Below are 22,289 nucleotides of genomic sequence, written 5' to 3' on the forward strand. Positions count from 1 at the left end.
AAACAAGGGTTAAGCAGATTTTTTAAAAATATATACCTTTATTGATAGTTATGTGGATTTTAATGGATAAGATTCCCTTGTGATTTAGAGTCACCCTTCTCTTCATGGTCCAGAGAGGGAGAAACTTACAAATGGAGATTCCCTTACAAAAGGGTAACATCTACTCTGGTTTTCAGAACTTCTGTGGCTGCTCTTTCTCAAAATAATTAGCTTAGAATAATCCTTATGCCAAAGAGACATATTTTAGGATGGCATATTCTACTACCATTCAATGCTCACCTCAAAGAGTTGTTATGAAAATGTAGCTCATACATGTAAAGCCCTAACACGATTCATGACACATATGCACTCAATACATGGAAGCAGTTATGATTACATTACTCACTACAAGTGTATGGTCTCTTTTTTCATTTAACATTATTTAGTATACACATTTCCAAAGAAATTTAACTGAAACATCAAAAGTAACTCTAACATTGTTCTTGATAAAATATAACTTCATCACGTGAAAAAAAACACCCTGTATTTTAAAAATATGTAAAATTATAGTATAGTTCTCATCATCTCAAAGGAGTTTCAAAAATTACAACCCTTAGTTAACATCTGACATTATAAGATGTCAGCAGATTACTTAACTATCCCTCTGTTAAGTGTAAAACAGAATAATTCATGATATTAAACAATTAGAAAAAACCTGTATGTCCAACAGTAATGGAATGGCTAGGTCATCTGTGATGTCGTCTCTCCGTGAAATAAAATGCAGCCATTAAAAATGCTGTTTCTTGCCTGGCCAGTGTGGCTCAGTGGTTGAGTGTCGACCCATGAACCAGGTGGTCACGGTTTGATTCTAGTTCAGGCATAGGCCCGGGTTGCCCTGGTGTGGGGTGTGCAGGAGGCAGCCGATCAATGACTCTGTCTCATCCCTTTCCCTTCCTCTCTCTGAAATAAATAAAAACATATTTAAAAAATAAATAAATGAAATAAATGCTGTGTCTCTTGCACACCCATATTCATAGCAGCACTATTCACAACAGCCAAGAGGTGGAAGCAGCCCATGTGTCCATCAAAGGATGAATGGACAAGCAAAATGTGGTATATACATGCAATGGAATATAATTCAGCCTTAAAAAAGAAGGAAATCTGACACATGTCACAACATAGGTGAACCTTAATGACATTATGCTAAATAAAACAAGCCAGTCACAAAAAGACAAAAACTGTATGATTCCACTTGTATGAGGTATGTAGAGAGTCAGTTTCATAGAGACAAAGTAGAATGGTGATTACCAGGGGCTGAGGGGAAGAGGAAATTGGGAGTTGTTTAATGGATACAGACTTTCAGTTTTGCAAAATGAAAAAATTCTGCTATTGGTTGCACAAAAATGTGGATATATTTAACACTGCAGAACTATACACTTAGAGATGGTTAAGGTGGTAAATTTATTTTATGTGGTATTTTTACCACAATTAAAAATAATAATTTTAAAATGCTATCTCTGAAGACTATTTTTGTAATGATATATAAAAATACATTCTTGATAGCCATGTTGAGTGAAACAATCAGGATATGAAAATGTGTAAGAAATACGATTATAACTATGTAAAGACTATGTTATCCAGAGTGCTCGGAGTGCCTCGGTTTCAGTGGAATGTTTTTTTATTTCTCATGTGTTTTATGATGTGCTTAATATTGCTTTTATCACTAAAAACAAAAATTTTAATACACAAAAATAAAATGACCAGAAGGAAATAGACTTCTATCAATTCATCATTAGAGCAGGATGGCAGCCCACCTACACCTGGTTCTGTTCCCCGGGTTTGTCTGGAAAGTCCTGTTTACTTTTGACCATGTGTAGCCCAAGGTTGAAAGGCTACAGGGAAAGTTCATTACTATCTAATGGGAATGTTTCAGACTGAGTTCTTCTTTTGCCTCCCTCCTGTTGGCAGGAAAAAGGCACCAGGTGTTAGACTGGTGGAGTTAGACCGGACCTTGGTTCAGCAACCTCGGTACTTGAGTTGTGGCTAAGAAAGAATTCAGAGCCAAGACTCAAATACAAACAAAAGTTTATTTAGAAAGTCACAGAGGTAGGAAAAGTGAGCTAGCTGAGCATGGGCTCAGGAAACAAGTTATAGAGGCAGAAGAAGGGCCCTTGGAGCTTAGGAGAAAGAGAAAAGCAAGGAACCCGTGCCTGGGAGAAGGAGGTAGGGAAAGGCTTCGGTATGCTCCATAGAAAGAGCCTCACTGAGTCCTTCATCCTAAGGGTTTTAAGGCTGGGAATTTTAGGGGTGGTCTCAGGGCAGGATCTCAATAGAATATTCATCAGCTTTCCAGGTGTGTCCTTTCAGGGTTGTGGTCTCCATTGATTGGCAATTGACAGGGCAAGGGGGGTCATTAGTCAGTGCAGCTGGTCCTGATGACAGCTATGGCATTGATTGTCTGGTTTTGCTGCTTTTCTGAATCTGGGGGTGAAAGACAACTGAGGCCTAGATGTTATCCCTGGAAGTTAATCCTTAAAGGAGTGGTCATGCAAGGGCCCACTTGGGACACGAATGAGGCCACTCTCTGGACCCTTGTTTTTCCTCCAAGGGGGTCTACCTCATGACTAGTGACATGCCAGGGAAGGAAAGGTCAGGGAAGGGTCCAAGCCTCATGACCAGAGATATGAAGGTCAGGGGGTTTGAACCATGTGACCAGCGATATGCTAGGGGAGGGAAGATTATCCTGGGGGCCAGGTCCGTGTTTCCATAGTTTTGCCTGTTGCAAGCCACCTGGGGCTTTCCACCCTGGTGATCTCCTGAACCTGGCCCAACATCCTTGCTCTGCTCATACCTAACTGCCTTCCACACTCCCACTAACTTTGTAGACTCTAGCAACTATTGAGCCTGAAAAAGAAGTTGTATTTTTACTAAGGCTTGTATAGTTTCATATTAAGTTTAATAATGAAATATACCCAAATAACACCTCCCTGCAGCTACATGGTTTTGCATGCTTTAGGATTTGAGGACGTTTTAAGAAAGTTTATTTTCATTTATTTTTCATTCTTCCCCGGTAAGGGTAGTAATAAGTCATTTGTAAATGAGGAGCTGAGGAGACCTGATTTATACCAGGGCTGCAGTCCTGAATTAGGACGGAGACTCTCCTCATTCTAGTATGCTGCTCATTTCAATGAGTCTTATTATCTACTTGTAGTAAGAATATTTTGTAATACTTTTGAAAATCCATTGATTGATTTGGTCAGAGAAGATCTCAGTGCAGTTAACTCCTTTTTCTCCCTTTTCTCTTTTTCTTTCTCTCTCTTTTTTTTTTAATAGGCGGGAAATGTTTCCTGTGCCCTCAGCCTCTCCCGAGAGTTTCTTCTCTACAGTACGTAATGATAAAAGATAAGTCACAGGTCTGAGTTACTGGGAAATCCCTGCTGCTCTTGGCCTTTAATCTCTGCAAATGGAATACAGCTCTCTATTTTTATTTTCCTAATTTCAGAATCCAAGTCACATTTATAATTTTGGATTAAATCTTACATACTGATTGATACATTGCTGGGGGTTGGGGGGGGATTTTTAAGTTAGTTGGAAAATGCTAAGAAGATAGTAACCTGTGCCTTTCCTCCTCCAGCCCCAAACAGTATATATTAATGTTGCTTCAATGGAGAACAAGTTCTGGATTGGGAGCCAGTTTCTTCAGGGCCATGTAAAGACCCAGGTTTGAGAAGTAGACCTGGGAACAGTTGCATCAATGGGAGCTGTGTGTGCAAGGAGATTGACTCAGCAGGATTATTCACAACTACTTACAAAGAGATATCAGTCTGCCCCTTTAGAGCGGGGCTCACTTTGCTATGCAAGCATCCTGCCAGTTAGTACAGAATTCAGCTTCAACCCTCACCAGAGTTGAACAAGAAGGAGACTTGCTAGCTTAGCTCTCTGCTTGGATATTTTTGTTTAAAATTTTGGTAATAGATGGCTTCCCAGATTTTCCTTCAATAAGATACTTAGATGCTAAAGTAAAATACATAATCACTATAATGTTTTAATATTTATAAGATATTTTATGTAGGACTTTAAACTGTGTTTATCACTTTTTAATGACTCCATTTAGTAACGTTATTCCATTCTGATAATTTGGCAAACTGTAGGATAAAGAAGTATCTGTATCGTCTGGAAACACATGGGCAATTAGTGGTGCAGGCAAAATGAGAACCCCACATCCCTTTATTTCTTTCTGCTCAATTAAAATCTCTGTCTCTCCCAGAGAGTTATGCACTATTATAGGTGGATAAGAAGGACACAGCAAATTGAGATTCCCAGTCCCATTTCTGGCTTTGCAGTATTTTCATTGGTGTTTTGGGTTCATCACTTCCATTCCTCAAAATTTTGTTTCTCCTTTTGCAGAAAAAAAAAAAAATGGTAATTTCTGTCCCCTCCTTCCCTCCTTTGCCAAACCTGGGTCTTTAGATGTCCCTGAAAAAAGTGGCTCCCAATCCAGAACCTGTTCCCCACTGAAGCAATATTAACATATAACTATTTGGGGCTGGAGGAGAAATGTGGAGGTGATGGTTAGAAATACATTGAGCTCCACTGAGAAAGATGTTTTGGAAGCATGAGAGCAATTCATTACCTTCTTCTGAGAAGCACTGAGAATCCTACACAGAGGCTAGCAGGTCAGGAATAGCTGCCAACCCACAGGGCATCTTGCAGCCAAAGTGGGCACAGATAAGACACAAGACCCTGCAGGAACCCAGGCTAGAACCAGAGCTTTGTCCCATACTGCTCTGCTGTGTCTAGGCAGTTGGAATTTTGGAGGATCTGAAAGAGTTGGGAATTATTGAGTTTCCTGTTCTCCAGGAGGAAAAGGCTGAGTCTCTGCTATAGGCTTTGGCTCTCTCAACTTCTCTTCCATAGCACATATTTCATTGTAGCTAGTTATTTAATGTCTCTTTTCTCTGTTAGATTGTAAACTCTAGGAGGTTAGCCTCTAGCACAGTACCTGGTACATAGTAGACGTTCACTGAAGATTTACTGAACAGATGAGTAAATGAATGAATGAAAGAATAAAGCTTATCCCTTGTGCATAAAACTAACGATCACACAAGCCTAGAGCTGCCATCCGATGCTCCCTTGGTCTAAGAGTGTTAAGTCCCACTTTCCTTTCCAAAGTCCTTTGCACCTTCAGATCTTATCAAGCCCAATTCAATCTTTGTAAAATACCAGGTACTCTTCTGGGAGTGAGGGCCTTACATTCTCCTGTGCATGGACACAGGGGTTATCCAAGGTGTCAAGTTGCTGCTCGTGTGTGACTGTGAAGCTGTAGGAAACCTTGGCAGTACTCCCTGGGGCCACTGTTTCTTAATCTGTATTATTCCCTGTGCTGATTTCTCCCAGGCCCAGATAACAAGAGGATGGCCAGGAATGTCTTGAAATATGAAAAGCTCTTAGCAGAGAGCCCCAACCAGGCAGTAGCGGAGGCTGTAATCCAGAGACCCAATGTGCCCCACCTGCAGACCAGAGACGCCTACGAGGGGTTATGTCAAACCCTAGGTTCCCAGGTAGGATTTTTCAGGGAAACAGAAAAGGGGAACCTGCTTGGATAGAGAGAGGGTAGAATTGGGACAATATGAGAGAAAAGGCTATAAAAATGCAGTAAAAAAATAAATAAAGCTCACTTGGACGGCATCAGTGACCACATTCTGAATCTCCCACATCCCACTTTTTAATGCTGTAGTTCCCATAAATTAGTGCCAGCTCCCAGACTCTTTCCTCTTATGCTGATTCTAGTCATTCCTTCCAGCCCACTCACTACCAGATCCCCAGCCTCTACTGCTCCTACGAGACCAACTCCAGTCCCTACCTGCTGCTCCAGCCTGTCCGGAAGGAGGTCATCCACCTGGAGCCCTATGTTGTCCTCTACCATGACTTTGTCAGTGACTTGGAGGCTCAGAAAATTAGAGGTCTCGCAGAACCATGGGTGAGTATCCACAGTGCCTGCCAAGAGCTGCCTTTTGTCTTCACACACCCAGAGCTCAGGCATGTGAGAGTGTGCAGCCTGAACAGCTAGACATTTCATCAGTCCAGGAGTCTGAAATGACAACCATTCCATAAAACTAACCGATGGTGAAAAAACACAGTAGTGATTGCCTCTGAAGGGAGGGGATTGGCTGGGAAAAGGTACAAGGGATTTTCTGGGGTGTTGAAATGGGCTCTCAATATCTTCTTAAGGATATGGAGTACACAGCTGTGGTCATTTGTCAAAGCTCGCCAAATGGTATACTTGAGTTCTGTGCATATAATTGTATATCAGTTGAACCTAAAAAAAAGAAGATATCCTTCCCAAAATATCCATTATTTTGTGTGATTGGTGGAAGGGGGGAAAAAAAAGAGGTGGAATGACAGGAGCAAGAGAGATATCCTGGCCCAGATTTACAGAATTACAGAGTGGATAGATTATTTTGTCCAGCTTTATTATTTTGTTAAAAGGGAAACTGAGGCCCAGAGAGGGGAAGGGACTTGATTAAGGTCACACATGTAGCTAGAGCAGGACAGGAACGTAGAGGTGCATTGATTGTCACTCTGCCAGTCCACCTCCCTGTATCAATTCACTCAGGCTAATTTCCATTCGGTAACAAGCACACCCGAAATCTCTGGGACAGCAATACCAGTCTGCTGCTTTCTCCCGTTACATGCTAGTTGTGGGCTGATTACAGCCCTGCCCCAGCTGTCTTCACTCTGAACCCAGCCCGACTGAGCAGCCTCTGTTTGGGACACAGCCAGTCTCATGGGAGAGGAAACAGACAGAGGTGGCAAACTGCTAGCTGGCTCTTAAAGCTTCTGCTTGGACGTGTCAGACATTACTTCTGTTCACATTTCGTTGGTTAAAGCAGTGTGTGCGGCCACCACTGCCGTTGAGAGGGAAAGAATATAGAACTCTCCCACGGGGAAGACACTGCAAGTCGCTAGTCGCTGTGCCAAGCTTGACATCGATATAGAGGGGACATTTCATTATCCCCCAGGAAGTGTGGCAAATATTTAGAAAAATAATACAGTGGAGTCTACCTCACCACCACAACATGTTGCCTTTTTACAAATGGCACCTGAAGACTGTCTCAGAATTACTTCTGTCACTGTGCCCCTCGTGGTGCACTGTTCATGCAGCAGCCCATCAGCCCATCAGGAGAGCAGAGCCTGCTGTGTGCCAGACACCATACTGGGTGCTGGGCTTCCATGGAGAGATTAAGCATGGGTCCTCTCCCTTTAGGAATGTCCTGCATGATGGGGAAATAGATATTTACAAAACACTGTGCTGTGTGCTTCAGAGAGGTGTCTGCAGGCAGTTGTTATGGAAGCATAAGAAAGTGAACCTTCTTGCCCCAGCCAGTTTGGCTTAGCAGTTAGGAAGTCGGCCCTCGGACCGAAGGGTCCCCAGGTTCGATTCTGGCCAAGGGCATGTACCTTGGTTGCAGGTTCGATCCCAGGCCCCAGTTGGGGCGTATGCAGGAGGCAACCAATCCATGTGTGTCTCTCACATCAATATTTCTCTCTCTCTTTCCCTCCCACTCTCTCTGAAAAGCAATGGGGAAAATATCCTCGGGTGGGGATTAAAAAAAACACACGAAAGAAAGTGAACCTTCCTCTGAGGGAAAGGCAGTTGGGTGAGGGGTAGCTGAGGGGAGAGGAAGAAACAGAGAAGGCTTCCCTGTGGACATGAAATTCATCCCAGTGACAAGGCGGCAAAGTGTATTCCAGGAAGACAAAGCAGTCTCTGTGAGGACCTGAGATGCAGTGTGTTCAGGAAATGGGGGAGCTCCGTGGCTGATGTGTGCAGGGATGGGGCGGGTAGAAGGTGAGGCTGCACGCTGAGGCACCTTTAGAAGCGCTGTCAAGACCGCGCTGGGGGATTTGGATTTTATCCCAGAGGCAGGGAAGAGCTGTCAGACATGAGAGTAGCAAGGTTGGTCTTTAGATTGTAAGGATTCTGACAGCAGACATGGACTGGAGGGGAGAAGCAGCAATAATCATTCCACCTAAAAGCCAATCCAGTGAAGTACAGAATCTTTGCAGAGAAGGTTTTTGAGATGATTGAGCTCCAGTGGGTAGCTGAACGATGTCTTTTCAATAGCTTCGGCTTCTCTGCGAGCCAGCTGGAGCAGTTGGCCAGCAGCTACTTTTTCCTGAGAACAATTCTGTTGCCTTGGTAACAGGACTGGCGGTTCACCGGGAGATATTCACTTAATCCCTCATGGCCAGGTCATCTGTTTGGCATGCACAGACCTTGCCATACTCCCTTCCCAGAAACGTCTTGCTGGGGTGGCTCATCCCTGTCTGATCTTTGGCTCTTCCAGGAATATGCCCTGGCTTATGTGGTGGCGGCTGCTGCATGGAAGCTAAGCACAGACACCTCAAAGGCTTGTGTTGAATTTATCTGCTTCCTAGTCACTGTCCCTTTACCAAAGAATGCTCTCTCACCATCCCCGCCCCCACCCACATCCACGTTCTCTACATACTTAAAGACTCGGTTGAACCCCACGCCTCCATTGGCCCACTAGCCCTGACCATGTGGCCCACTTTCATTGATTCTTTCAGTGGAAACATTTTTTCAGAATACTTTTTGGGGGCCACATACAATAACCTCTCCCTCTTCTGAACTGAAAGCTTTGTCACCAGTTGTTTGGTACTTTCATTTATTCTGCTATTTATGTGTCACCTGGTATCACAGACAGTTTCCTGGGTGAACATCCTGTCCCCACAACTAGACTGTAAACTAGCTGAGATCATATTTTGTCCTAGAAATGCCTAGCCTTGTATCATACCAGCTGCAACCAGAGTAATTTTTAAAAGGTTGAATCTGACCATGTCAAGCCCTTGCTTAAATTCTCTAATGGGTCACTTTAAAAAATATATCTACTTTAGAGACAGGAAGGGAGAAAGAGAAAGAGAAAAACATTGACATGAGAGAGAAACATGGGTCAACCGCCTCCCGCATGCACCCCAACCAGGGATCAAACCTGCAACTCTGGTATGTGCCCTGACTTGGAATCGAACCCACCACCTTTTGGTGTACGGGACAACGCTCCAACCAACTGAGCCATACCGGCCAGGGCACTAATGGGTCGCGTTTGCTCTTGAATGATTACGAGCTCCTGGGCCTGGCTGCCACTAACCCTTCCCATAGCACGTCCCCCTTGCACTCAACACCCCAGCTGCTACACTAAACTTGCATCCTCGCGCACAGGTCATACTCTCACTAGCCTCCACGCACACTCTGCTCTCTGCCTGAAATGCTCTTGCCTTGACCTCTTTTCACCTGTATGATTTCAGCTGCTTTTTGGGCATCCTGGGGGGCCTCTCTATCCCCATAAGAATGGGCTAGGTGCTCCTTCTCAATATTTACATAGCATTCTGTACTTGCCCCTTAGGATGCCATTGCATGACTTATGTCTGGTTTCATATGTTATATTTCCAATGCCTAACACAGTGCTTTGCACAGAGAACAACTAATAAATATTTGTCCCCCAAAATGAATGACTCGTAGGTGTACAATAAATGTTAAAGGAATTAAGTGCAAAGTGGTTCCTTAATGGTGGGAGTGAGGAAGCAGAGATTCCCTAGGATTTATTTATTACTTTTTTTTTTAGATTTATTTTTTTTAGAGAGAGAGGAAGGAAGAGGGGGAGAGAGAGAGAGATACGTTGATGTGTACGGGATGACACCCAGCCAACTGAGCCACACTGGTCAGGACTAGGGTGGTATTGTTTTTTAAACCACTGGTGTTGCCCTAAAAAACAGAAGAGAGCATTGCTTCTCTATGAATCTCTCCTCTGGCCTGTGAACAACTCCAGAGAAGATGCGGGGAGCAACTGGTGAAGGATTAGGTAGAGGCAACACCAGTCGCCTACTGATTTCCTGCATCTGGATATTGTAGGGTGATAGGAACTCCCAAGAACATGTTGTTCACATGCTGCATTTTATAGCTGGGGAAACGGATCCAAGGAAAGGAAGAGGCTTTTCCAGGGGGATCCACTTGGTTCAGGAGCAGGAACAATAGCATTACAGAAGCCCTGGGAAGGGAAAGGGTTTTTGTCTTATGCAGTCCTTTGGCCCGTGTTCTGCTCTGACTGCATGTGAAGTGCCAGGGCTGGACCTGTAGGCACAGGACTCTCTTCATCTCCCCAGTATTGAGCAACCCCTCTCTGCCAGGCCTTCTTTGGGCCCTGGGGGTTCAGCACTGACAAAAGACCAAGTCCTTGCCCTCATGAAGCTGACATTCTGATGACAGATGCCAAAAATAAACAGTATTTCTCTTTCTATCCCTGGTACAGTGCTTTTACAATTAGAAGCCACTTTATTTAAAAATAATGTAAATTTTATGTCCAGTCATTCAGCTAAATTAATGACTTCAAACCTGTTTGGTTCTACTTCCCCCCCCCCCCCCCCCCCCCCCCCGCCAGTCAAGGCATTTGTAGCAAACAGATTTGGATTCTCTGTAAGGAAGGGCTTTTGTTAGACTATAAGAAATAGGCTGCCTCTGAGGGTAGAAAGTTTCCTGTTGTTGGAGGTGTTCATTTAACTCAACACTAAGCGCTTACCATTGGGCAGGCTCTGTTCCAGACACTGGGATACAAAGAGGGATGAGAAGGGGCCCCTTTACTCACAGAACTTACAGCCTTGCAGATGCAATAGGGATTCAAGTATCACTTTGTTTCAATTCAACAGACTTTTATTGCTTACTGTCTACCAGACTCGATGCTAAAGATTATTTTCAACTCTAAGATTTTTGGTCACGTCCTATTTTTTATTTTCAAGATCAATAGCAATCACTAAATTAGTAGCATGTGCAAAATATCCTTTAATTTGGGAGGAACTGGAGATTGTTATGTTTATGCCTAGAGAGGAGAGGGGCACGTCTATGGAATGCCAGAGCTCTTCCTTCCCGTATCATAACCACTTGGACTTTCTCTTATTTTCTTGCCATCAGCTGCAGAGATCTGTGGTGGCATCAGGTGAAAAGCAGCTACCAGTGGAGTACCGCATTAGCAAAAGGTAAGAGGGGGCTTCCTTGTCAAGAGCTCTGGTCATACCTGCCGCCTGCCCTCCGGCCAGTGGCATAGCAGACGAGGGCCAGCAGCAGACCTTCAGGTGCCATCAGAGATGCCGCCGGAGAACCTGCAGTTCATGTTTATATCTGCACATTCTTGTTAAGTGGGAGAAATTTCCATTCCTCTCACCCAAAGACCTTACACAGGTTGTTAAATGGTCCGAGGACTTAACTAGGAGGCCATTAGGGAAACACTTGAGAAAGCTCCCATGCCCTAACCAAAAAAAATAAGCACGTAGTTGTTCTAACCAGGGTTGCTTTTTCAGAAAATACAGTCCCATTTGTAATTTGACTTTCCAGGATTCCATTCCCACCTCCTGGCTCATATTTGAAGCATGACTTGCCAGCATTCAGGCAGGAAGGATGCCTAGAATCTCTGGACATGAAGGCTTCTGTAGAGGGGCAATTCAGCTGTCAGAGCCCAGCTGGGTCCCCTCCCTCCACTCCTGTCCCCCTCCCCACTGCAGCAATTTATTTGCACTGTAAGGACAGGACTGATGATACAGCAAGAGGAGGGTCCCCATCACAGTCCTGGAAGATGAGATGGCATATCCTTGGGGAGAGGCCAGAACTCAGGCTGGGTGGGTAGTTTTTGGTGTCTGGGAAGTGAGGTGAGTGATGAAAGCTTTAATCCAGGGTAATCTGACTTAACTTATTTGGTCTGGTCCATTGAGGGGTCTTTTATATTAGGAGTTATCCTCTAAGCTTTGGAAGATACATATGATCTCAGCTTCATTGCTTTTCTAACCTTTCTGACATTCTAGTGTCAAAGAGAAAATTAACCTTTTAGGGCAGTAGGTTCTCTTTACTTTTCATGTAAAGAAACTGAGACATTCATTACTTCTCTTCCTTCCCATCACTCTGCCCCCCTTTGAATTTTAGTTCTGTCCTCATAGCTTCACTGTAACTGGTCTTTCAAAGGTCACCACTGGCTTTGCTTGGGAAGCACTTCCTCACTTTCCTGGGACCTACGTTCTGATCCCAAATCCTTGACTTTTTCAGAACCTCAACAAGACATTCAGGAAAAGAGACTGAACTTTGCTCTTTGGTCTTCGACTTATCATGGCTTGTGGTGGAGTGGAGCAGAAGAGCAGAGATTTTTCTGTGTTTTACTACAATCACTCACAGCTTACAAATCATTTTCATATGCATCGACTCTCCCAGTCTTCTTAAGTCTGTGAAGTAGATATGAGCATCCCCATTGTATAGATGAGTACAGTGAGCCTTAGAGAGGTTAAAAGTTAAGTGCCTGAATAAGATCATACAGAGGATCAGGGACTGCTCCTACTACTTTGAATCCAAAGCTTTTCCCATTGCCCACAGCTGTTGACATGTCTCTAAAACATAGCAGGGTGTTTTTTAAAAATCCTCCCCCAAGGATATTTTTCCATTGATTTTTTTAGGGGAGTGGAAGGGAGGGAAGAAGGAGAGAGAGAGAGAGAGAGAAACATCGATGTGAGAGAGACATAGATTGATTGCCTCCCGCACGAGGGTTGGAGCCTGCAACCAAGGTATGTGCCCTTGATCAGGAATCGAACCCACAGCCCTCCGGTCCGATGGCCGACGCTCTAACCAATGAGCCAAACCGGCCAGGGCTAAAATGGCAGTTTTAAAGACAGGGTTTTTTGTCTTTTTCCTCTTTGCATCCCAGTGCTTTGAGCCGTCACTCTTCACAGCACCTAGCACAGGGCCTGGCATTCAGTGAGTGTTGGAGGATGTTTGTTGCATGAATGAATGTGTGAGTGTTGAGATGGAGCATGACATGGCCTGGGCATACTTAGCATGAGGAGTGAGTAGGAAATTAGGCATCCGTGTCTATCTTCCTGTATTCCCTTTCTTCCTTCCTCTGGCAGTTGACATCTTTCATTCATTCATTCATTCATTCATTCATTCATTCACAGATATTTAATCATTTCTGGCATCAGATCCTTAATGCTCCAATCTATGATTTGCTTTAGTGCCTGGCTGAAGGACACCGTTGACCCAATGCTGGTGACCCTTGACCATCGCATTGCGGCCCTCACAGGCCTTGATGTCCAGTCTCCCTACGCAGAGTATCTCCAGGTGGTGAACTATGGAATTGGAGGGCACTATGAGCCTCACTTTGACCATGCTACGGTAACTATGCACTCAGTGACCAATCTCCCGGGGTGAGGAACCCGAGTGTTACTTATTTCTCTGAGGCAGAGCTCTTATAGGACTCCCATGGACTTCTAAGTGAAGTCTCAGAATAAAGGTTCTTGTTCCAGGAAGATCTGAAAGCCTTGGTTTCAAGCTGTTTTCTGATGACTCATTTTCTTATGTGCCACCATCCCCTTCTCCATAAGTTGCTAGTGGGGGGAAGAATGTGGCCTGTCACAGTTTTCTATCTTGCTTCACTCAGGGACTTCCCAGGGAAGATTGTCCTTCCTCCAGTGGTTTTCTTTATCTGTATATTTTTGTGACTCTATCATATGAAATTTCTAGGCAAAACTAAAGAGACAGAAAGTAGATCAGTGGTTGTCCGATATTGAGGGTGGGAGTGAGGATTGACTGCAAACAGGCAACTTCTCTTTCAGTTGATGTAAGTGTTCTAAAGTTGGGTCGGTGGGATGGTTGCACAACTGTTAAAAATGTACTAAAACTCATTGAACGGTACACTTACACTGGGTGAATTTTATCATGTGTAAATTATATTTCAGACTGTTCTATGACAAAAAAGGGTGTGTCTCTTCAACAAATAATTGGGAACTCTAGTCTTATGACTTGGTATTACTACAAAATAATTATCTATAATGTTTTATATATTAATTTCTTTATTTCACCAAGACCCTAACGTGCAATTAACCCCTCATACAGTACTTTCACTACTGGCAAGGAATTCTGTTATATGAGTGTCTAACAAATTAGTAATAAAAAAGTATATTGAGTACCGAAAAGCACAGATGGGCACAAATTCGACTAAGTGTAGCTCAAGACTATATCCCACCTGTGACACCCCCATTTTTCTCCTCTCTGTATTATGGTGGAATCTGGTGCCAACTACATAAAATAATATGTTTTATTTTTGTCTCAGTCACCAAGCAGCCCACTGTACAGAATGAAGTCTGGGAACCGAGTGGCAACATTTATGATCTATGTGAGTCTTGCTCTGAACCAGGGCTTCTTACTTAATGACTATTTATGTCTCTCTCTTATTTTATGGTTTTCAAAGCAATTTCAGATGTTGGTTTTATCTGCTACTCACAGCTGAGAAGTCTCCAGGATTTTTGTGAATTTCAGACATTTTTTGTTAAGCACTATAGGAGATACAAAGAAGTACAAAGCAAGACAAAAATCTTCATATTAAAAAAACACATCCATAACTCTAGAATATACCGGTGGTGAAATGCCTTAGCTGTTACCTAGAGAGGAACTGAGTGACCTGGGAAAAATGCAGTCCGTAGTTTCTATGATGCCCAACTTTCAAAACTAATCATTGTAGTCTAAACAATGTTTGTGAGCCACAGCCCATGATCCATAGTGGGCTATGAAATACATTTAAGAATTCTGAACTAGAATAGAATAAAATTAAATCAAAAATAACAGAGGGATCTTATGTAGTAAGAATGTGTTATGAAACATGTATTTTATTTCAGGGTGTATGTGTGTCTTGGTTGTGATATAAACTATGTTTCTTCCTGAGGATCTCAAAGTCTGAATCTACTTATTGCAGCCCTGGATCAGGATGTTAGCTGGAAGGGTAAAAAAAGGGAAAATTCCTAAATGTTGTCCTCTTGTGGTCCTGCAGGCAGACACTGAGGCCATTGAGCAGGATCCCTTCTTAAATTGGATGATTATCTTTCAATAAGTATTCCTCTGGGTTGAAATAGGAGAACACAGGAGGGAATCTATGCAGAAATGACATCAGAGGTCAAGCAGGGCCGAGTAGGGCAGTCGGGCTATTTCAACTCTGGCTCTTCCTCTGGTGTTTTAGCTGAGCTCGGTGGAAGCTGGAGGAGCTACAGCCTTCATCTATGCCAACTTCAGTGTGCCTGTGGTCAAGGTGAGTGGGGGTCTGGTCCCAACAGATGGTTGTAAGGTAAAGAACTAACATTCTAGCTTTCATGCTGTTTGTGCTCACAAGCTTATTCCTGGGAGGGCGTGGTGTGGTGGTGGTAAGAAGAGGTCTTTCCCTGATTCCCAGAATCAAAGATAAACCCTCAATCTTCTTGATGACCCCATATTATTGTGCCTCTATTTTTATTTTTTTACACTTATATTACAAGTAGATGATTACATGCCTGCCTTCCCTATTACAATAGAACATAAAATAGAATTGTTTTTATCAACCTTCAGATCCTCCTGCAACTGGTCCCCTCAGTCATTCGTTCAGAAAACACTGAGGGCTGGAGGCACTGAGGGTACTGAGGAAAACAGTCCTTGTCCTCCAGGAGCTCAGAGAGGGTAACAGACAGTAACAAGGTAGGGCAAGAGACCTGTGAAATCATGAGGCACAGAGAAGGGCCATGTGGCAAGGTTTGTTTAATGAATGACTATTTCCCAACAATTTCAGATCAATCAATTAATCAGGGATGGCAGCCCTTATTGAATTCAGGAATGAAATGAGGAAAAATAAATGCGATCATGCCCATGAAGCACTTTCCACAGTGCCCGGCACATCCCAAGCATTCATTAAGTAAATGCAGGTCCCTATGAATACTCGGGATTGGCCAAAGTTAAAGTAAGTCTATAGGAAGTTTAGAGGGGGAAAAGCTGGGTATGGAGGAAGAACATGTACGACTTAGAGTCAAAACACTGGGGTTTGAGTCTTGACCGTGGTGGTCCTTCTTAGTTGCATTATCTGAAGCCCCTAAGCCTCAACTTCCTTGTTGGCAAATTGGGGAGTGCGATGATGCTGGCTTCCTGGGGATGTTACTAGTGAGTGCCTAAGGAAGGGTAAGCATCTAGATTAATTAAGTTCTTAGTTGTATGGGGAATGTTTATTCCACCTTGTGGGTTTTTGTAGAGTACATCTCAGTGATTCAGTGACATCGTGTGCTCACCTTTCTCCTAGCACTTGTCACACTGTCCTGTCCCAGTCTGCCTTTATATTGGTCTGTCCTAAAAGACTGTGAGCTCCTGAGAGCAGAATTGGACATGATTTGTCTCTGCATCCTCAAGGCCTGGAGCAGGTTAGGCCCTCAATAAATGACGAATGCATGAATGAATGAGTAGAAAGCAACTTACACCACTTTGTGTCATTTTTATGTGAGCCATGCCCCCAGTCTGCGCAGCTTTCTAGTAATGGCATGCATGCATTCGTTCTCAGTCATGTGCTTCCCAAGAAAGGAGATTCTGGGTTGAACTGCCCCCTCCCTGGGCTGGGGCCCTTTTGTTTTCAGAATGCTGCACTATTTTGGTGGAACCTGCATAGGAGCGGCGAAGGGGATGATGACACACTTCATGCTGGCTGTCCTGTCCTGGTGGGAGATAAGTGGGGTAAGGCCTGCCTTTCTGAGTGTGAGAATGGGGTGAGGGGCTCATAGTAGAGTGAAACAGGGGCAGATGGAACATAGCATAGCCCTCTCATACCAAAAGCTTCATCATGGTGCCACATGATAGTGAATTGATCAGACTCCCAGGTAGTTTCCCCCAACAAACTGGCAGCCCACAAAGGGCAGGGATCCTGTCACAGAGCAAGTGTCAGTAAAAGGTTATTGACCTGACCAGACAGGCCTGGATTCCTGAGTCCCACTGAGGAGGTAGATGGTGCTGAGTCCCAGTCCTGTATCCCAGGGAGAGAACCATCCAGTGCCTCCCCATGAGGAGATGGAACAAGGAAGAGATAAACAAGTAGGGGACTTGTTTATGTCACCTGTGTGTCCAAGAGCACTTACCTCTGAAGACAGAAAAGTAGGAGAGTGACTCTCATGCTGAGATGGACATTTCAGGAAAGACCACCCCTTTTCTCTCATTACTCTGGAGCAGCACCATGGGGGAGGCGGGCTCTTAGGAGCTACATGAATGAAAGTGAGTGACCTTAGGTTTGAAAATTAGTCTACAGTGGACAGGATCTGTCAGGGATTTTTTCCAGAGGACAGTGTCCTCTTTGCTGTTTATCTCTGCTAGAAGCAACATCTTGTAGTCCATAGCAGGACTGGGACTGAGGTCAGGAAGTGAGTTGCTTGGGTACAGAATCTAAGGAGGCCCCCGCACGACCCCGCGGTGAGCCCTGCCACTGTCCGCTCTGCTGAGCGCGCCCTCTTCTGCCTCCCCAATCTTCCCCAGTGGCCAACAAGTGGATACATGAGTACGGACAGGAATTCCGTAGACGCTGCAGCTCAAGCCCTGAAGACTAACATGCTGGCAGAGAGAAGTTGATGGAGTCCTGTCGCTTTCCAGAGAAGCCAGAAGCCAAAAGCTGGGGATTGGAGAGGAAAAAGGAGAACATCCTTCTGCAAGAGGGCCTAGTCAGCACTGTGTTCCTTGCAAATAAGAGGCACGGAAGTGGTGTTTACCAGGGAGCACCTGAGAATTCACTGAGAAACCATTCACATTGTTTCTCCTCCAAGCATGAATGACAGTAGAATGGACAATACAAAGGACGAGGCAAGAAGGCTGGAGAGAGACGTTTCTGGAGATCAGGGACTCTCTCTTGGGAACAGGACATATCAGCAGGCTCTGGGGTTTTCAGTGGGGGCATTTGCCATTTTGAACCTTGACACCAGGGGTCCAGAAGTGCAGTGAGGACACCTGCAGGAGGGGCTGGCCCGGCTCCCACGGCTTTTTACCCTTCAGCCCACTGACTTGTGCTGAAGACTAAGCAGGCAGTATCTCTGTATCAGGAGTGTACTTCATATGATAATTCTTTAAAACAGAAAGGAGCTTTTCTTGTATGTTGATTTTTAAATACAGCCACTAAAATGTTTACAAATCATTTTTCACACAGAATATTCTTACATTATAACACTGAGTGAAAAAAGCAGAGTGTAAAATTTTATTTCTGCCATAATCTCAACTTGGCTCACCTCCCACCACTCCCCTCTCACTCCATTCGAGACACATGACATTCTTTCTATTCCTCGAAACCACCATGCCCTTCGCCCTCAACACCGTCCCCCCTTTCCAAGGCCTCTGTATTTGCTGCTTCCTCAACTCCTCCATGGCCAAGCTCTTCTCATCATTTCACTCTTGGCTCAGTCCAGCCTTCCAGCCAGTTCCCTTCACATGAACTGATTTTTATTTTCTTTATAACACGTTTCTTGAATTGAAATTACTTGATTCATTTGTTTAATTGTGGCCAGTTGCTTTCCCTGCAGGGTGAATGCTTTAAGACCCCACTGTATTTTGTAAATGCCTCTATTATAGCTCCCATCCCACTGAATTTCAGTATTTGTTTACTTGCCTGGCTGTTTACATTAGACTCTGGGCTCCATATTCCTCTTGGTATCCCCCAGAGGAAGGTCTGGCTTGAAATAAGTAGGCATTCAGCAAGTATTTTTGGATAAGTGAGTAAGAAGGCATCCTTTGAGCTGTGCTTTGGGGGACAGGTAGAATTTTTACAGGCAGAGTCGTAATGAGAAGCATTTCCCAGCAAAAGGACAAGATGAGCTGAGGCTGCATTGATGAGTGACTAGTATTTGAGCATTTGTGCACAGGGAACAGTCCAGGCAACTCTGCTCAGATTCCTCAACAGGGGCAGGGGTATGTGTCTTGCACACAAAGAAGCCACACAGTTAAATAACTGCATGGTTAGACACAGTGCTGCCTCCACCCCCCACCTGCACCTCGCACTTCAGGATTGCTGCTCCCCAGAGCTCTGTGGCCCCCAAGGCCAGGGTTCTGATGTGCTCATAGCCAGCTTCCTGCAGAGCCTTGGTGAGTGCCTGATCACATCCCGGTATTTCTGCCGTGTGTGCCTGGATTCTGGAAACTGTCTTACTAAGTTATTCTCATGTAGGGGAGGAAAAATAATTTCCCCCCTACCCTTCTCTGTTCTTAGCTGAGACCTCTGTAATTAGCGACAATTACAAATGTATTTGCACTGTTAGCCCCATTTGTTTTTGTTTGTTTGTTTGTTTGTTTGTTTTTTTGAGGGAGAGGAGAGGAAGATTTTTGGTTTTTATTGAAGATGGTTTATGGAAGAATGAGAGAAAGCCAAGAAGAAAGAAAGTGGAACAGCCCCGTTTAAAGACAGGTTCCTGCTGTTTGAGCTGGAGCATCAGGGGCAGGAAGGGGAGGCAAATAGAAGTTTTTTAACATGTATATATCATGTATACATGGGAGACACTCAGGGAAAAGTTAGTAGCTCCCTAAGGTGTTGAGAATTCAAGCTTAAATACCATCCTAATAGGGACAGCAGAGGGTGTAGGCCTCCTTAGGAAAGATGAATGGGCACTTAGAAGCACAGGTGGGAGGGAGGCATGAGAGTTTTTGATAGTTTGTCTGGGTGCGGTGTCCACTTCTAGTCTCCTCTCCTGTGATGAGTCCATTTTTCCTGGTTGATGAAACTCCTAGGGAGAGGTTCATGACAACTGAGTTCCTCTTGGAGGACCTGTCTTTAGGAAAATAAGCAGAGTTCAGAGAAAGCCTCCCCCTGCATTTGCTGTTTTTCAAATGCGTAGAGCTCAAAATAATCAATATGCCTAAGCAGCATATGTGGCACATTCTGCTACCTTCAGTCACATACTGACAACCTGCCTCCTCCAGCTCCAGAGGAACAGGCCTGAGACAGAAAGCTGTCTGTGGGCCACACTGCTCCCCTTTCTTCACAGCTGCAGGGATCAGAGCTGGGCCGTCTCAGAACTGTGGGGTGGGTCTGAGCTAATAACAGCAGTGGTGAACTTCTTGAGTTTCCCATGTGACAGGCACCTTTCTAAGGGCTCACATGAGTTAATGAAACTCTAAGGGCTCTGTGAGTTAATGCTCATCCCAACCCTACGAGGTCGATCAGGTATTATCCCCATTTTACAGAAAAGAAGGCAGAGTTAGAGGGTTAGGTGACTTGAGATGATCTCACAGTCTGGCTCCAAACCTTGTGCTTTGAACCACTACTCTTGCACTAAGAGATGTCAGTTTTCAAACATCTTGACCAGGTGACTGAGATCCAAGAATTGTCTGGCTGCAAATGAAACAACAGCGGCTTACTGAGCACTCCCCAGGGGCAGGCCCAGGCCCAGGCCCAGGTGTGCTGTGGGGGTGAGAGGTGCAGGATACAGTCGGCTAGTAGGGAGATGAGACAGATTCATCCCAAGTTAAATGTTAGTTAAGCACAATACGAAAATGCTGCATGCAATAAGACCTGAATTATTGAATGCTGCAATCAAGAGCTGAAGTTGGGATAGCCTCAACTGTTTATTCACATAACATTACCAAGGTGTGAACCCCGTGCCAGGCCTTTTGGGACATCAGGAATGGAAAGGAGAATTCTACACTAACCCTGCCCAGACCCAGACCCTGCCCAGATCATCACAAGACAATGTAGCCATAGGTGGAGACAGGACCAGAGCACTGACAGGCCCCCAGAGGCTTCATGGTAAGGAGAGACTGACCAAGTTTTGATGAAATGGGGGCAGTCCTGGGAAGGGTTTGTAGAGCAGCAGTAGGAGGAGCAGGGTGGGGAGGAATGACTCTCCCTAGAGCTACAAATAGTACCACCTTACTTTTGGCCAGCACGTTATTTTCAAAAACACTTTAGCATCCCTTCCTTTGAACCTCACCTACCCAAGGAGGAAGGCCAGCAGCATGGTAGAAAGCAAGGTCTGGAATGGTGAGTGGCATGTCTGGGGTGGCAGTAGAGCTTGGCCTGAGGCCTAGTCTTTTTTCTCCCTCACCAGTGCTCTTTCCACTCGATGGCTTTCGAAGCTATGTCCCTCCATTGCACCAGAGCTGGAGAGTGGGAAGGCCTTGTTCTGTTATATCTGCACAAGTTTCCATGCCCTCAGAAACTGACTAGTCCTGCAGCAAAGTGGTGTGGCTGATAGGTCCCAACAACACTTAGTGTGTAGGTAGCTAATTATAAATAGGACTGACCATGGCTTGGGGCATAGGTTATTTATAATTTTGCTTCTTTCTTTCTTGCACTGTGCTTCAACTGTTTTTCTAACAGCTTCATCCAACCTGGGCTCCTGGCATTGCATTATATATCCCTCCCAAGCTTCACTCCAGGGAATGTTCTTTACATTAATGACCACTATCATTGTCCTCAGTAAGTAACCACATAGCACCCATTTACTACAGCTCAAGCACTGTGCTAAGAACTTTGTTTCCTTCAGTCCTCACATTGAGATAGGCACTGTTATCCTCATTTGACAGATAAGAAAAACTTTCCTGAGGTTACATAGCTATAAAGTGACAGAGAAAGGAATAAAAATCCAGGTCTGTCTCCAAACATCTTAACTAGCCCTCTGTTGTCTGTATTGCATGATATTTTGCTATGGTTGCTTTGCTCCCACTGGCAATATCTTTGGGTGCCAACACTTTTTGAGAGGAGTCTCTAACATTTCCCAGGCTTTGGAAAGGTCTATCCTTTGTGCCTCTAATGCCTAATGGCTAGGAACCCTGTCAGATGTAGGTATTTGTTGAATGCACAGGTGAATCACCTCAATCCCACAGATGTACAATGAACACCTGTTGTGTCACAAGCCCCATGCTGGATACTCCATGAGAATCCAAGAAAATGAGGTCTGCTCACTGCCCTTAAGGCAAAATTAGCACACGCCCAAGTGGAATAGAGAATTAGATATAATCAAGTGGAAAGCTATGGGGTGCTCACCCTAAGGATCATGGGAGCTGGGAGAAAAGGGAGAACCCTATGGCTAGAGTGAACTGAGGGCTTCTGTGTTGGGGCCTCAGGAACACAATAGAAAGAGTGAGAATGTGTGCCTGTGGAGGGCAGGGAGGAGCTGTCACCTCACTTGTCCCTTTTCACACACGAGGGGGCAGGAAGAGCTGTCTAGGAGGTGAGAGGGTGTTGATTCTGGGGGGCCCTTGTCCAGCAATGCCAAGGGCGTCCAGCACAGACTGCCCTTTCATGGAACCACTGAAAGAGTTCCCTGTTTGGGGGTGTTGGCTTCTCAAGCTGGGAGAACCCAAGGTGGGGGAGGGGAAAGGGGGACTTTGCCTGCAGAGTGCTGCACACTCTGGCAAAACTGTAAAATCAGCCAAGGGCCAGGGGAGGAGACAAACCATTGTACCTACTCTGTGCCAGCTATTTCATCTCCCTTGTCTCATTCACTGGTATTCC

General features: G+C 44.7%; 1 protein-coding gene across 3 annotated transcripts in view; it reads left to right on the forward strand.

The window, feature by feature from the left end:
- Positions 1–21,748, forward strand: part of P4HA3 (prolyl 4-hydroxylase subunit alpha 3) — a 35,210-nt gene extending 13,462 nt beyond the window's left edge. Inside the window, exons 5-13 of one of the 3 annotated variants that reach the window (XR_015715282.1) lie at positions 3,313–3,364; positions 5,377–5,540; positions 5,783–5,959; positions 10,964–11,028; positions 13,042–13,201; positions 14,139–14,201; positions 15,039–15,107; positions 16,119–16,236; positions 16,447–16,531. Coding sequence is in view for 2 of the 3 variants with exons in the window: in XM_016208436.2 (XP_016063922.2) it covers positions 3,313–3,364; positions 5,377–5,540; positions 5,783–5,959; positions 10,964–11,028; positions 13,042–13,201; positions 14,139–14,201; positions 15,039–15,107; positions 16,447–16,543; positions 17,333–17,403 (918 nt within the window). In the remaining variant the exon portion in view is untranslated. Of the gene's footprint in view, positions 1–3,312; positions 3,365–5,376; positions 5,541–5,782; positions 5,960–10,963; positions 11,029–13,041; positions 13,202–14,138; positions 14,202–15,038; positions 15,108–16,118; positions 16,237–16,446; positions 16,544–17,332 lie in introns of those variants that run through there. The other 2 variants (XM_016208436.2, XM_087821664.1) reach the window with 2 other exon arrangements.
- Positions 21,749–22,289: the final 541 nt, after the last annotated feature.

The sequence above is a fragment of the Miniopterus natalensis genome, chromosome 11 (assembly GCF_054644295.1).
Source record: "Miniopterus natalensis isolate mMinNat1 chromosome 11, mMinNat1.hap1, whole genome shotgun sequence".
Lineage (NCBI taxonomy): Eukaryota > Metazoa > Chordata > Mammalia > Chiroptera > Miniopteridae > Miniopterus > Miniopterus natalensis.